Source organism: Antrostomus carolinensis, unplaced genomic scaffold (genome assembly GCF_000700745.2).
Source record: "Antrostomus carolinensis isolate BGI_N321 unplaced genomic scaffold, ASM70074v2 scaffold5624, whole genome shotgun sequence".
Lineage (NCBI taxonomy): Eukaryota > Metazoa > Chordata > Aves > Caprimulgiformes > Caprimulgidae > Antrostomus > Antrostomus carolinensis.
Window position 1 is genome coordinate 118139 of NW_010311298.1, and position 16197 is coordinate 134335.

The 16197-nt window shown below is 38.4% G+C and overlaps 1 protein-coding gene across 2 annotated transcripts in view; it reads right to left on the reverse strand.

The window, feature by feature from the left end:
- LOC104523949 (E3 ubiquitin-protein ligase Midline-1) overlaps window positions 1–16197 on the reverse strand; it is a 94229-nt gene that overhangs the window by 38742 nt on the left and 39290 nt on the right. For both annotated transcript variants that reach the window (XM_010166683.1, XM_010166684.2), the window contains exon 2: window positions 6657–6752. In XM_010166683.1, the coding sequence (XP_010164985.1) occupies window positions 6657–6752 (96 nt within the window). The remainder of the gene's footprint in view (window positions 1–6656; window positions 6753–16197) is intronic.

Sequence of the window (16197 nt, forward strand, 5' to 3'; positions counted from 1 at the left end):
CCAAATCTCAAGAAGGAGTGACTACCATGAAACTTAGTGAAAACAGAGTAGCCACTGTTTTTTATTGTCACAGACAAAGTCTCTTTACTATTTGAGCATCCTCAGGGAATCACACTGACAAGCAAGTTTTGATTTTGCTGTCCTTCAAGTAACAGAAATGCTATATGTACCCTATATAAAAAATTATGGAGACATTTTATCACAAAATTTGAAGAAGCTATCTTGTAGCTGAAGTTTTACCAGAAACTTGAATTTTAATTATTTATTATTTTCCCATTTGGTTCCTTTTTTATCAGCCACACAAAACAGGGCAACAGCAGGATTTTCCACATGCTGCCATCTTATCTTCATCACTTTTGCACTACTGTTGTTAAACTGATTTAAAATATGTGTAGTATGTGTGAGTGTTCAGTATCTTTGCCAGTGAAATAAAGGGTCTTTCAATATACTGCCTTTTATTTTTTTCGGGTGATTATATAACATAGCTATAAAAAACATCATTGACACACACAAAACCAATTTTTGACTGGGAACTGTATGCTGAGATTTAGCCTGCAGCAGATCTTTAGAAGTGAGCTAGAAACTGAGCATTTCAATTACAAACAGAAAGCAAAGGATACAGCAGTTTGAGGGTTACACAGGGAAAAATGCCTTCCCTTCTTTATACAACCAAAAATGATTTTGCAGCAGTGTTCAGAATTTGCTTCCTATGACGTTTGGCGAATTGAAAACAAAACAAAACAAACAGAAAGACTGAGATACAGATGTTATAAAGCTGTCTACAGGCAAAACCTATTTCCTTCCCCCCTCCCCCCTAGATAATTGCTCCAATTTTTCCTCCAGCTGAGTTCAGATTATGTCTCTGCCTAGCAGATGAGAGAAGATTCATGGTACTGACTATACAGCAGACGTTTAATCATATGTTTTCTAGAAGAGATGAGAAAAAAGTCCAGAAACAAAACTTAAATTGCTTAGAAAAAAAGTAACTGGCAAAAGAGGCTTATGCTCGAATTTGTGCCTTATGCCAAATAATATCATGATTTAAAAGACATTTGCAGAAGCCTCATAAATCCATAGAAGCAATATGCCTTGGAAACTATGACAAAGAGGCAAATTTGCTGTGACATAGCACTTTGTCAGCCAGAGAAACTGTGACACTAAAACCAAGGGGAGAATCTAAGTGCTTACAGGATTAAATCCTTCCCTGGTTCAGGTGAAGTGGCTAAATCTGGAGCTACGTACAGCTGGAAAAGCCACAGGTCAGCAGAGCAGGATGCAGCCCACGTCACCTTGCAGGTGGTGGGTGTGCAGGGGAGGGCAGCTGTGCTGCAGTGGTCAGGGGGGCAGGGAAGGGGGGTGTGCCAAAGAGGACCCCCTTTGTGCTGGTGGCCCTCCTGCACATGGTCAGAGGGAGGGAGGGAGACCTGGCAAGGGGTTGGTACAGCCATGGGAGTGCTATCACCCAGGGATTAACCTACATTGCCATACCCTAGGCCTGTCAATCCCAATTTTACAACAGTGTGTTTGGAAGATTTGTCCAAAGCTCCTACAGAAATTTTCAGATATTCACATGAGCAATTTGAGTAGCACATTTGTTATGAGCAAATTACTGCAGCCTTGTTTCATCCGGTGGGACTGGATTCAGCTGCAGCTTCTTCTCCCTCAGCTGAGGTAGAGGGCTTATACCTAGACTGTTAATTTATGCTGAAGCATAAATAATTACATTACTTCCTTGTCCCTCAAATATCTCCCCTTTATAATAGCTCCAGAATTAAGTAGCTGCTTAAACATGCACAGATGTTTTTATGGACTTTTAAGAGCCAGACGCTGATTTAGCCACATGCTAGAGGGCTCTCATTGGGTGAATGTCCACAAAATTTAAGGATAAAATTCTCCAGGAAGGTTTTTAATGCTTTTAAAAAAGTTTCCTACAGATACTATGAGATGCGTGAATGATGTGAACTAGGACTACAAATAAACATATTTCAGATTAGTAGGCATTTCTATTTTGTTTTCTCATTTTCTGGAGAAAACTTTATCTTATCCTATGAATCAGTTTATCATTTGATGCAGCCAAGATTGCTGTCCCTGGGGAGGCAGCCGCAGCTGCCATCCCTAAACAGAGTGAGGAGCAGAGCTGGATCACCAGGGCCAACCCAGCAAGCTGCTCTGGGTGAGGGGGTGTTCTGCAGAAAGTAGCCTGGCCAAAGGCATGAAGCTGTAGACCTGACGTTGTCTCCAAGCAAGGAAAACAAAACTTTCCTGATTAACAGCCTTTGGGGTTTCTGCAAAACCATGAAATGACAGGCAGGATTACAGTGGAAGGAGGAGTGGAAAGATGGAAAAATGAGTGTAAACCAAAAAACATGTTAGGGATATGTCTGAAAGATGAGTAAACCCAGTGTGCCAGGGTGCTACTAATGAAATAGAAAGATTTGAGATAGGAAGGAGTGTTATAGTCTTAAGCATTCACTTTTCAGGGTGTGGTTCCTTTTGAGAAAATGGGATTTTTAAAATTAAATGTTACCATAAACTAAGTATTTGCATAGACAATACTTTCATATTAGGCATGAAATCAGAGATTCACATATTAACATTATATTATTATTTATTATAATTATAGAATGCTTAATAATATCTCTGTTGTACTTAAAGCATTAAAGAATACAAGTTTGGCTTGATTTATTCACAGCTGTTTTCCTGTCGATATGTCTGGAACCACCCACAGGAATGCAAGACTGGAAGTAGACTTCTCAAGTCTCCCAAGATCAGGTCCCCCGTCAGGATAAATCTTGTCATAAATTGATAAATTCCATCTAAAAATAGGCAAGATTTATGCCTCCACTGCTGTGATGAAAGGTAGCCCCAGATCCCCCCTCCCTGGTGGCTGGAAAGTGTCCAGCTTCCAGATAGCGAACATCCCCGACCAGTCCTTGCCTGCTCATGTGAGCAAAACGTGAAAACAGTTCTCTTTCACAAGGGAATAAACATTAGTTTTAAAACACAGAAACACAGGGATTTGGCCTTTGCTATCAGTGAAATTACAGTTGCATGATGGGAAGGGGGTATCCTTTGAGAAAATGGGAGTTTTAAAATTAAACGTTACCATAAACTAAGTATTCGCACGGACAATAGTTTCATATTATCTCAAAAGATAATTAATCTGCAGTGAAGCTGGTTGCTGGGAACAACTCACTCGGTTGATGAGAAACAGTGGCTCTGTGACAACATTTGGTTTGGTTGGCGAGGATTGATTTATTCAAAAAACACAGAGCCTGTTTGTTGTTCATTTTCGGAAACATCATCTTCTGCCTTCTGCTCCATATCAAAAGCCAAAAAAGACATTCCTTTTTCATTTTTCATGTGATATTGATTTTTTTGGTTTATGACATGACAAAGGCTTTAAAAAATGTTAGCATTTATTTCTACAAATAAATGGTAATTAGTGTAACTCTTTTCTAAGTTTATATACCCCTTACTTTAACACAAGGAATAATAATTTCCTTTCCTTCCTTGATTTTCAAAGTTCAAATTATGTGTGAAACCCAAAGCTGCTTTTCTTTTTTTTCCAACTAGTTTTAAACCCCCAAAACTCTAAATCAACATTAAAATAATATTATTTAAACAATTTAAAATTAAGAAAATCAAAGTATGTAAAAGCAGTTTTAAAATTGTACTACCTATATTTTTATGTGTTTAAATTGTATACGTTTTTACATCATCTGTGATATATTGTATCAAAAAATGAAAAAGAAAGCATTTCCTATAAATTTATCTACATGTTCGGTTTCAACCTTTGAGTGAGTGACAACAGTACTACAGTCATTCAGCTTTTCCTAATAGTCCGTAATTTTAAATTTGTAACATTAAAGTTACAACCAATATACTGTTTGCTTCATTGGGGTTCCTGGTTTGGGATGAATTTCTGTCACAAAGAAGCACAAACAAAGAGAGCATACTGCCTTTTTAAAAATCTACCTAAGCCTCAGCTTCTCTAATGTTGAAGATATTCCATCATATCTGAAGTTTTCACAGAGCTCTGAGAAACAGAGATAGCTTTAAAGTTTACTTCCACATCCCCACTTGCCTGATTTCCAGCATGGCCTAGGTCTAGGGTTTTGACTGAAGCTCATTTCTTAATATTTAGCTAATTTAAATGCTAATTAGACTAATTTGTTGAATTAAACATGGTAGGAATTAATTAACAACTTTGCTGCTATTGCTTTTTGTCTACAGAAAAATTTTCTAAAAGAGGACTCCAGGGACAGTAGCACATCTGTTACCAGTTGAACAAGTTGGATTTTTTGTAATACAAAACCTTAGAGTTCATAATATATTGCAGAATTGCAGAGGAGATGGAGGACCCATTTTAAATTTTCCAAATCTAGCCCATCTTGGATGTAGGCCACTAATGAAGCAATGGCCTTATCCTGTCCTGGCCCTATCTGCTTTATGGATTTTGCTCTGAGTTTCATATACAGAGGAAGAAAACCTGTCTTGTCTCTGTCTCTCATTATCTACTACAGTCGTTCCAGCTGATACTACAGTTGTTCTACCTGATCTTATTGCTGCCTTTACAAAGAACTCAAGCTGTTCACCTCGAGTGTGATACTGTGGATAGAGTTTCATGGTTTTGAAGAGCCTCATCAAATCAGTAAGGCTCCACAGAGGTGGAGCAGCTAGAAAAATGGATGAGATTATCTCTTTGGAAGAACAGTCTTGGGGTTTTTTTGGTTTGGTTTGGTTTGCTTTGCTTGGCTTTGGGGTTTTTGGGTGGATTTTTTTTTTTCATTTTTTTCTGCAGGATGTGCCATTGCCACAGTCAACGAAGTACTTAAGCAGATGCTAAATTTTCAAGATGTGACTTTGAATCTGTTCAAAAGAAAAGTTGGTTTTAGGCTTAATTAGGTGACTGAACTTTAGTTTGAAAAAGACAGAAAAGAAGAAGTCCTATGGAGGACTTCCACTGGACTTCATAAGGAGGAAAAAGAGGCTTCTCTAAAAAGAGAGTGCCTTTCTGTGGAGCTGGCAGGTGGCTGTGTTATGGCAGTTCATGATGCAACTAACTTTCTCTTCAATTATATCCATGTTTCAGAAGCTCAGGGTTAAGGCTGCCTTCCTCACTCACTTTCCCCAGGGCTACTCCATAGGTAGCACTGATGAAGAAACCTGGCTTCCTTTCACATATACAGACAACCATACTCAAAGTGGAATACCTTTTCTACACAACACTTATTATTTAACACTGTTTGTCTGCTATGAACATACAGTGACCGCTTTTCTGAATAAATGAGGCTGCTGCAGGAACTGCACTGCAGTCTGAAGTGAAACGGTCCTGTGCAGAAGCCTACCAACAGACAGCATTGCAATGCAAATGAAAACCTAGTCATTTTTCACAGGGAAAATAAGTTTTCCCTGCCAATCTGACTAGTAATTAGCTGTTCAACTGAAAATACCTTTTCTCTGTGAATTATTACTCTAAAGCAGTAATATTTATGTTGTGCCAGCTCCTCTGATTCCTACCACATTAACTTTCCCATGCTGTCTTCAACTGAACTTAACCAATAGCACTGCAAATTATGAACGTGCTGTAACTCAATTAATCCAGTATATCTGTCAACAAGCGCTTGTGCCTCATAATATTGTGCCTTTCCTAATCTTTCAGTGTTTCTCAGACACAGTTTACCTGGAGGAAGGGTGAAAATGCTTTGTATCTAGTGGGTCACTTGGGACTCATGGCTGAGACTGACAAGGAAAGCACTGGTGATAAAGTTTTGATGCCACGGGGATGTTTGTATAATATTTATTGGCAGAAAGCATAAACTAATGATGTCTTTTGCAAGTTTTGTATGATATGGAAGCTTTTGTTCAGAGTAGCTTTAGTTTTGTTAACTTGAATGTACTATAAGGAACTGAAAAGGTCTCATAGTTTGGCAAAAAGTAAAAAGAAACCTTGCTAAAAAAGAGTCTGTTTTGGACTCTGATATCCTCCTGTGTCAGCTCTCATGTCTGAATTAGTTTGTGGTTATTTTAATTTGCATGTAGAGCAGCAGCCCCCACAGCTCCATCTAAAAAATCCCCCAGATTTTGGGGAAATATGGATTCAGGCCCCTCCCTGCTAAAGGTATTCCGTGGTATTCAAAGTGGAATGTGTAACTGAGTCAGCTCAAAGGCCGGTATGCACCTTTCTTCTTCTGAAGATAAATATATTTAATGTATGACTTTTGAGTCCACATTTAGATACTTACTTCTGATTAAAAAAAAAAAAAAAATCAGTGGCTGATAGAAATCTAAATATTGTTGTGGATCTGGTTGTTACTATTTCTTTGCCTTAGTTTCCTACCTATAAATATTACTCTACCTCACAAAAGACCCAAAAAGATAAACAAGTTACAGATAGTGAGTGATGTGCTCAAGTATTGCAGAGGTGAGGGCCATACAAACATATCATAATTAAAAGGGGAAAGAAAGGAATGTAAAGGAGGTCATCTGTATGGAGAATACAATTTATCAGTGAAAAAGCTCCAAATCAGTTTACCACTACTTTAATTTAGTTCTGCGCTTGTTGGTTTTTTTTTGTTTAAACTTTTGTTCCTGAATGCTAGGAGTGAATATAATTCAGTTTACAAGTATTTCGAATGGAGGTCAGTACTCACTTCCACATGTTGACAGGTCTGAATGAGTTTCGCCAAAAGAGTTTCCAGTTCAGTATTCCTCTTAATAAGGTTGGTGAGGTTACTCTCCAAATTTTGCTGTCAAAAAGAAAGAAAACAACACATTAGCATTTTGAAGAATTTAATGTTTAGGTGAACAGCTGAAAAACTGATATACTTTCAGAGTCTGAATTTTGTAGTTACACAGGAATTAACATGAGACTTTCCTTTTTATATGCTCCATTAGATGTTTTGTCTATGCAACAAGTACAGCAAGACAAGAGAGTAGGAAAGTTCAAGATAAGAGCGAGTTATAGAAAATAAAGTTTCTAAGGACTTACTGAAAACTAGATTAAGCAATTAGTTTTAGTCAAGAAAAAAAAAAAAAGGGGGGGTGGGTAAGGAGAATAGTAGACGGTAAAATCATTTGACCAAAAAAAAGTGGTTTATTTTGTCTGAGAACACTTCTTGACCCCTTATTTCCTGCTCTCAGTCTAACATCTGAATTTAAAAGTCTGCTGCTAATTGAGGTCTCTGAGCATGTGCTTCTTTGGGACTGTACTTTTAAGGACCCAGTTGATGGGTCAGCACTTTCTTCCTGGGATTCACAGTGCTGGGGGCAGACTGATCTAATTGATTTAATTCCCTAGTTCAGTAGAGTTATATTTTTTAATAAATAATTCTAAAGGAAAACATCCTTTCTATTCATAAGAATTAAATGTCTACTCACAGACTATGCCTTTGCTAATTGTTCTTAAAAGAGAACTTGTGGCTTGTGTCTGTGTTTATCAACTGATAAGGGTTGCAATAAATATCTGCAACTGTGGGAGCTTGGAGTGCTTTCCATCTTCCAGATCTGAGGCCAAATTCTGGCCACTGTAAAACTGCATGTGAGATTGAGGTCTAGAAACAAATATTTCAGCTTCCTTTCTCCTCTGTATCCACAGGAAGGAAATCCAAGTGCATGAGGAGGAGATCTGTGATGTCTGTGACCTGCTCCCTGGTCTGGTTGCCTTAGGAGCAGGACCCTGCAGGGCACTATGGAACCTGCAACTACCAGCTCCTCCCTTTTACTATACATCCCATGATAGCTGCTATTTTACATGAAATTCCATCTTCTGGAAGCACATGGGCATAAAAAAGTCCTGGTTTTGCATGAAATGCAAAGTTTCCACAGAGATAAGAAAGCCCTGTAAATATAACTTGGGTACATAAAACAGAAAAATAAGGAAGAAAAAAAAAGCAGTAAGCCATTAAAATAGTCCTGACTGTAAATGCTCATTTATTTCAGTAACTTCAGGGACATATATTTCATTTTGAAAATCCTGGGGACTGCTGGCATGACAAGCTGTTGCTCATAGTTATTCACCATTGTGTGTGTGAGACTAGTCCCTTGCATAGCATTCCTGACAGGCTGGCAGTCCCTGCCTTTTAATTGTACTTTGTCCTCTGAGCAGTCCCCAGTACCTAGGAAGTACTGAACAAGAATACCAGCACTCGGCTCCGTGCTTCCCTCCTCACAAGGGCTGTAGTGTCTCTGCAGAGAGCTCATTAGTTTCATCCCTTCTCATCTTTTATTAATGGACTTCTTAACGCTACCGCTTTCCCCCCCTATCTATCCATTACATCGCTTAAGTCCCATCAGCTACTATTAACCCACCTGACTTCTCTCATCCTTTCCCCCCCGCTCCATCCTTACCACCTCCCTGCATGCATTTAATGTGTGTGAGTTCGTGTGTGTTTTCTGGTGCTGTTACTCCCTGCCTAGTTCTTGCTGCTTTCAAACGCTTTGTTCCTTGCCCTCCCTTTCTGCAGCCCTGCGGTCTCCTTACCCCTGCTTGCATAAGGCTACAAATAAATGAAGCTGGCAGTATGTCACTGTTGAGCCATACGTATTTTGGCATTTACCAGGGCTGAGGCTGTAAACACCAGAGGAGTATTACAGATAGCACAGGATTTTGATAGCTTCATGTATATAACCCTTCCGAGAAGCGTGATGGGTGTTTGAAGTACATAATTTTGGAGTTTTCTCCCCAGCACAACCATGCATATCATGTATCACAAGGTCTGGCTGTAAAAATACCTTCTACACTGCATTTATTTTATAGCCCATTAAAACAAGAGTAACAAGAGTAACAAGAACAGGCATTCTTTACCGAACAACTTGGGCTCTATCTCGTGTTTCTATAAGCAGTACAGTGAATGATCATTTAATTGCAAAGGCATGTTTGCTGTGCTGTTAGATGTCCCTTTGTAGAGCTGAGACTCACATGCAAAGTCAAAATAACATATACAGTTACAGTATCAGATAACCTTTGTCTTTAAAAACTGGTTTGTTACGGGGGTCCAAATGTGCAATTGAAATTATATTTATATACCTTCTTATTGCCCACATATTCATTTTTTACATGTTCTAATATTTTATACCAAAAGATTTGAAATAAAAAATGTATAATATTGATAGAGATTGCCTAATTTCCAATGTACTACTGGACACGATAAATGCTAACATTTGAGACTTACACAAACGATGAAGAAAAAATGTTCTTAAAGCTGTTATGGAATACTGCAGTGATTTTAAATAACCTGAAAGTGTCTTCAACTAAGGCCATTAATATATGAAGAATAAGTATTTTCTCTGAAATAGAAATTTATTTACCAACAGATTTTATATATATTATTATAGCCAGGATATTTTCAAATCCTGGATAAAGAACAAAAATTTAGAATAAGTTCCCTATCCAGTGAATATAAACATAAACCCATATATATTATTATGGTTTCACATAGGTCTCCTGATGTCCTCTGCATTTCCCAATTGTGAAAATGGAGAATAGCTACTAATCAACTGAGTTGCCTTACAAAAATTAAAGTTAAGGCATTCTTGTGCTCCAGCTCCTTGAACTGTGTAATTTTCAAACTGGAAAGCCTGGAATTTTATTTCCTTGCAGTTTGGTATGCAAGAGATTGGGGTCTTTTAAAGTCAAGAAGTATCAGAATATCGATAAATTGCTGTTGAAGAACATCAGTTTATATTAATGCTTTACCAAATAGCAAGAACCTGGCAGCTGCTTTCTGAAATTAATGTCAATCTTTCCAGTTTCACTAGGGAAAGTACTGAATGGCAGCTCTTAAAACTGGCCTGACTTGAAAGTTTTAAAGGTCATAAAACTCAATGAATTCTTGCAGTATGTTTACCCAAATTTTCTCTTGGCAGTATCTTCCTCTAGTTCTTTTCCCTATTCCATTCCCATGCTGACCATGGCACCACTTTCGTTACCACACGACAGTATTTACCAGAAGTGGAGTTCGAGCCCAGCACTCTTTACTCTGTAGAGGGAGAGCTGTAAAGTGCCTGAAAGACTTCAGATTTCAGAAGCACTTTAACTTGTTCAGACTTTCCAAAGTGTCACAAACCCTTTTCACATCCACACCTGAAACTTCCCAGGTTGTGTAAAACTGCAACACCAAATTTGGAGCTCTGGCTATCTTGAAAAATTGTTCCAGTGCAGTAGGCCAAAATTCCTGGGACAGTGAATTATAGCCAGGTTTTAAGTCTGGAGAAAGTGTGTTCCTGCATTATGATGAGTACATATGAAGATGAGTGACAGCATAAGCTTATTCAAAGTATCTTCCCTCCTCCTACCTAATCTTCTACTGCCATTCTCTTAGGTGAACCAGATTGGAACTGCATTTTTAGAAATACTATAGATAATTTCTTAAACACTTCCACCTGCCTTTCCTTATCTTTTGTTGTCACTTGCCAATATTTGTCTTTATGTGTCTATTTAAAACTGATCTTAGAAATGCAGGGGTTGGTTTTTAAAAGGACAATAGTTGCTGTGCATTCACTATGTGAACAGGCTTCATGCATGTCAACTCAGTGGATGCAAATTGCCCACAAAACCAGAAGCCAGGCTGAATATTTCCTGACTTGCCAATGCAGATCTAGCCCAAGATCCTGGCATTCCATGCATGCTTTTCAATTGTTTTTACAGTATCCAGTATAAAGTGAAAAGAATGCTTACTGTCTATTTAGCATGGTCTGACAACTATACAACATAAATATTCCTATAGTCTTGGGATAAATCCAAGTAGATGGAATCTACAGACATGTAATTGAAAAAGACAGTTGAGGATGATGTTTCATTTTGACTTTGCATGCCTATAAAATGATATGATCCAGGGACTGGAGTCTGAAGATGAAAAAAATTAATGCTAAAAATTAGAGGAAGGCAACTCAGGACTGGATACCTTCTTTAAGCTGCTGTCTAGCTCACACTGAAGTAATGATCTTGTTGCAGTAACAATTGCGTGAGGCTTGTGCCCTGATTGAAGGGGAGGTCAGACTAGATGATCATAATGGTCTCTTTTGGCCTTTAAATCTATCAGTCTATGAAAACCAAATGTGAACCCATGCCCTTTGCCAAATTAACAGTCTCACGCAAAGCATTGCTAGCACAAACAGATAGTCCTGAGCTACTATATGGGTTGAAAATGCTGTCAAAATAAATTAATGTAAGCCTCTTAAGAAGAAAAACACTGACTTGTGTGCTTCTGCCTTACGTCACAGCAGAGAAAACGGCAACATCCCAGAAATATTCTCAGAAGCATAAAAATGTCTATTCAAAGGGCCACAAGATAAAATAGATAGCTATCAGCTACAATGAGATTTTAAATTCCATTTGAAGTAAAGCCACTGTCTTTTTCACATTAAAAATATTCTTTTTCATGCCATTGTTAAATGTAAGTACACATTTGTACTTCCCACTCACTGCTTACTGGAAAGTTCTGAGAACCAATCCACTGAAGCTGCAGCACACACTAAGACTCACACACACTGTGGGACAGTATTTTGTAACAACATTGCTCACCATTTATATCAAATCCAACATGACCAAAGCCCTTTGGCAGCAAACATTGACAGTAGTTTGCATTTCCTTTGCTCCTGGTGTAGAACTGACCACAGTAAGGCATATTTTGAGGCTACCTCCTGGTTTAAAGAAGAAAACAACTTTGGAGAGCCTCTTGGGTTTATCAGAGCCCTGCATAGCAGAAATTAGGTTAAGTAATTATATAGGTTTGATGAGAACCACAGCCACTCTCCTATCATCTCTTTACAAATAGTCAATCTGAAATGGAGGTTATATATTTTCAGATTTGGTTGGTTAAAGTATGCAACCAAAAGCCACACAGTTACACTGCAGTAAGACAGAGATGAGGAATAAAATGCCACAAAGTAGAAGTGTGATTGTATCTTAATTTACTCAAGCTAGCGGGGCAGCAAGAACGGTGTTGACATGGCAGATCAGTCTTTAGTACATGCAGGCTGGCTGGAGATCATAGATATACACCCTGCCACTAACAGTCCATGCAACCACATCTTCACTGCAATTGTTTTTCCTCCTAAAGCAAAGAACTTATGCTTGCATGTGCTCCCACTACATTTCCACCTTGTTGTGGTGACATACCCTATGAACTAGGCCTGTTGCCTCCAGGACTTGTGTCTAATCTATTAAAAAGTTGCCAATCAATTCCAGAAGAACTGCCAGAATCTCAAGCATGGTTTTGAGCCAGGTTTTGGGTGTATGTGAGTTTAATGTTTCCTTTGGTGTTCTTATTTAAATGCACATGCCAGGTGCACATGGAAAAACTTAAGCTAATTTTTATTCTATGTACTTGTCCTGAAACAGATGACTGCTCTTCCGTAGGATACACATGCTCAACCCTGTATTTCTCCAGCCAGGGAATGGGTAACATTTGTGGTTAATAGGAATGATTGACCTCAAGTCTCAAATGTGCAGGGCTTGACAACTGCACTCCACATATCCATGTGAAAAGAAATAACAGCTATGATGTTAATACACTCCTGGGGACTAAGACTTTTGTGTCAAGTGATTACAGTATATCAAAAGGAAAGACCCATGAGATACTATACTGTTAATTAATTGTCCAGGACTATTTTTATTAAAAGTGCAATAAAAATAGCTGCATTTGAAGCCACTATGACTTAAACGATGTTAACTACGTTGGGCCTATTTCCATATTTCATAGGAATGTAGCTTACTTTTTTATTAACCATTTTTTAAAATGGAACATTGTGAACATTAAAGAAAATCCAAGCATTTCAGGTTCTTGACCACACAAAACCTTTATTAACTGTGAGGACAATGTTCTAGGGAAACCCTACAACTGCACTCTCATATCTCTGCAAAGCCATGCCCTCAAATATACCATGGACACTTGCCACTTGCAGCCATACCTCTGCCCTTTGATTTAACTACAGTTACCTGCCTTGTGAATTGCTTTGCTGCCATGCTCTAGCCATCCTTCATCACTGCTTCTCCCTCCCTCAGAGCATAAGAGACATTTCACAGCTGGGACCTCTGATAAGACAAGAGTCATACATAGTACACTATAGGAAAAGTTTTCCTTTGATGCACAGTATTAGGTTTGGAAAGAAACAATATATATACACTTCAAAACTAATCTGCCTGTACCAGGGACCATGATTACCAAGAACACAGGCTAATGGAACTGACACTGCTTAGGTTTTTTTTTTCAGTAGTATAATGTGAAATGGACATACAAACAATGAAAAGAAGTTAACATTTTCTTCTAAACAGAGAAAGGAATTTGTTTTCTGAGGGCATTCAAACATGTTATAAAAACTTTGTCCCAGTTTAGACAGTGACAAAACTGACTATATAGGACAAGCAGCTTTTTTAGAGATTCTCATTCCAATTAAACTATTAGAAGATATCCAAATGTTGACTTGGCCAGGATCTGGGGAGTTGGTTCAGCCCTATTTCTAGTGAGTCATTAATCAAAGAAAGACCAGAATAATAATCAGGAATCAAGAAAGACTAGATTAAGCGTTTAACTAAATTAAAAACCAAAACCAGTCTTGGACTGATACGTGCGTTAATAAAGGTTTGCAAAACTGTAGATATATTTTAGGACCTAATATATTTGATTTTTTTTTTCTTTTTAATTCAATGCAGTAGTCAAACTGGAAGCTGAAGCTTTAAAAGAGCACAAGTACCAGACATTCTGCATTTAAAACATGTCATGAAAGACTTATTGTGGAGAGCTGAAGGGTTCATAAGCTCATTTTTTTCCCCATGGGCTAATTCAGTACAGTGAAGGGGGCTAAGGAGAACTTGAAATGTTGCACAGCTGTCCTGCAGCACCCTGGCTGCATCCACTTCCACCCTCCCAGGACAAGGAACGTACTTGAAACCAGGAGTTCAACAAGAGCTCCTGCTCATGAGATGCTTAATCGAATCTTGCACAAGCAAGATCTGGGTAGCATTCATTTCAAAACCTGAACTTCTGAGTTTTGTACATAAGTAATGACAGACATTTATATGAAGAGAAAGCAAAAAGCTCATCTAAAGAACCACAATTTATGCAGTGTTACTAAAGTTCTGGCTTCTACAGATGTCTGCCTAGATATTTCTTAAAATTTGTATTTTATTTAAGAGGTTGTATTCTGGAAAAAAATCTGGTTTTAATCAGTCAGTACATATTACTGCATTTTGCGGTTGAAAAATTCCGCCTTATCTAACCAGGTATGTATAAAAAGCAATTCAGTATTATGCAAACTGGCAGGTTAGAAAGGACAGCTAGATAGGCAAGGATTAGAGAAGGTCAACATGGTGATTTGGTCTGTGTTAGGTAGCAGACTGGTGGACCTGTCACAAACCTAATTCAGCTCTTTCTGCTGGCCTATAACAAAGCTACCATTTGAGGCAGCTGCACCCATCTGCATTTATGTTTCCCAGTATGGCAAACAGTACTTTGAAGGACCTCTATAGATTGCCCTCCTTAGGTTATTAATTGTCCATCTGGAGAATGAAGCTTAAAGTCCACCTCCTGGAACAACTGGAAGGACTAGGACACCCAGGGTACACATTGGCTTTTTCTGCTACTGGTGCAGCATCTAGCAGTTGGGCTAAACATAACACCTGCAGGAATTTATTGAAGAAATGGGAGTGACTTTCTATGCAGTTCCTCTATAGTAAGTAAACAGGTGCATCTGCGAACACAATATGTTCCCAGATGTAGCTCTGGTGGAATTTTAGGAGCCATATAGGCACCATTGGTAAGACCAAGTGAAGCCAGAGTACAGCATCTCTTCTGGAAAATGCTGATCTACTGTCCAATGGCATGGAGCATGAGGCAAGTGTCAACCAACCAGTCAACCAGAAAGACCCAACTCTGACTTAGGGTGAATCATACTAAACAAAACATCATCTTCAATTACATTTTATGTTATTTTGTTGTGTTTACAAACTCCCCAGGATTTTACCAAGAAGTACACCATGAGCTAATGCTTCCACTCTTGAGCACTCTGGTTTTGGGCCATTGAAGTCATTGGTGGCTCTGCCTTTTCCTTCCAGTGAATAGGCTCCAGCTGTAAGAGGTTACTTGCAATAAAAATGTTGGCATCCGTCCAGTTTAGTGCTTATTCTGGGACATGCTCATTGTCTTGCTGCCTGCGGTTAGAGCTTGGTGTACACTGAAGTGTAAATCTCTGTTTTTTCTCTTCATTTGCTCTGTTTCCTATTCAGTTTACTAAAACCCTCTACTATGTTGAGTAAATGCACCAAAAGAAGTTTCTTGTGGTGAACTTGAGTTACACATAGTTTTAAAGTTTAGACATGGGCTTAAGTGATTTTTTGAAAAGAAGGCTTAAATATTAATCTAAAATACTTGTCAACCTGGCCTGATAATATAATTTATCAGTATTTTGCTTTTGACCAAGCACCAGATCTTGAATTTAGGAGTTAGGAAAATAATAATACTTGACTTAGATATCAGCTACAGATTTGTTATTATATTGAAATCTTTGACTTTACACATTGCTATGGATAAAACCAGATAATAATGTTAAATAATCTTAGTACAATTACATACTTATTAAAACAATACGATGGTGGTGAACTGAGTTTAAACTAAATAGTAAATATAAACTGCAAGGCACAGATCATGATTTGGAAACAGAATTTGTTTTATATTTCTGTCATACTCAGGTGGAGTTCCTGTTCCGACCTGCCTAACCCTTATGACAATACTTCATCAGAGATCAACTTCAGATTTCAAATTCACCAATCAACAAAAAACAAACAAACAAAAAACAAACTCAAACCCAAGCAAGACAAAAACCAAACCAAACCAACAACAAAGAACCAAGAGCTTTTGGTTGGAAAACCAGGTTAAGGTCTGAGTATAATTTAAATACTGATGCAGTGGAAAAGTAAACACAACAAAAATAGCACTTCATTTTTTGCTTTGTATTTGTATTCACCTGGAGTACTGCATCCAGTTCTGGAGCCCCCAACACAAGAGAGACATGGACCTGTTAGAATGAGTCCAGAGGAGGCCACGAGGATGATCCAAGGGCTGGAGCACCTCTCCTATGAGGACAGGCTGAGAGAGTTGGGGCTGTTCAGCCTGGAAATGAGAAGGATCCGGGGAGATCTTATAGTGGCCTCCCAGTACCTGAAGGGGCCTACAAGAAAGCTGGGGAGGGACTTTT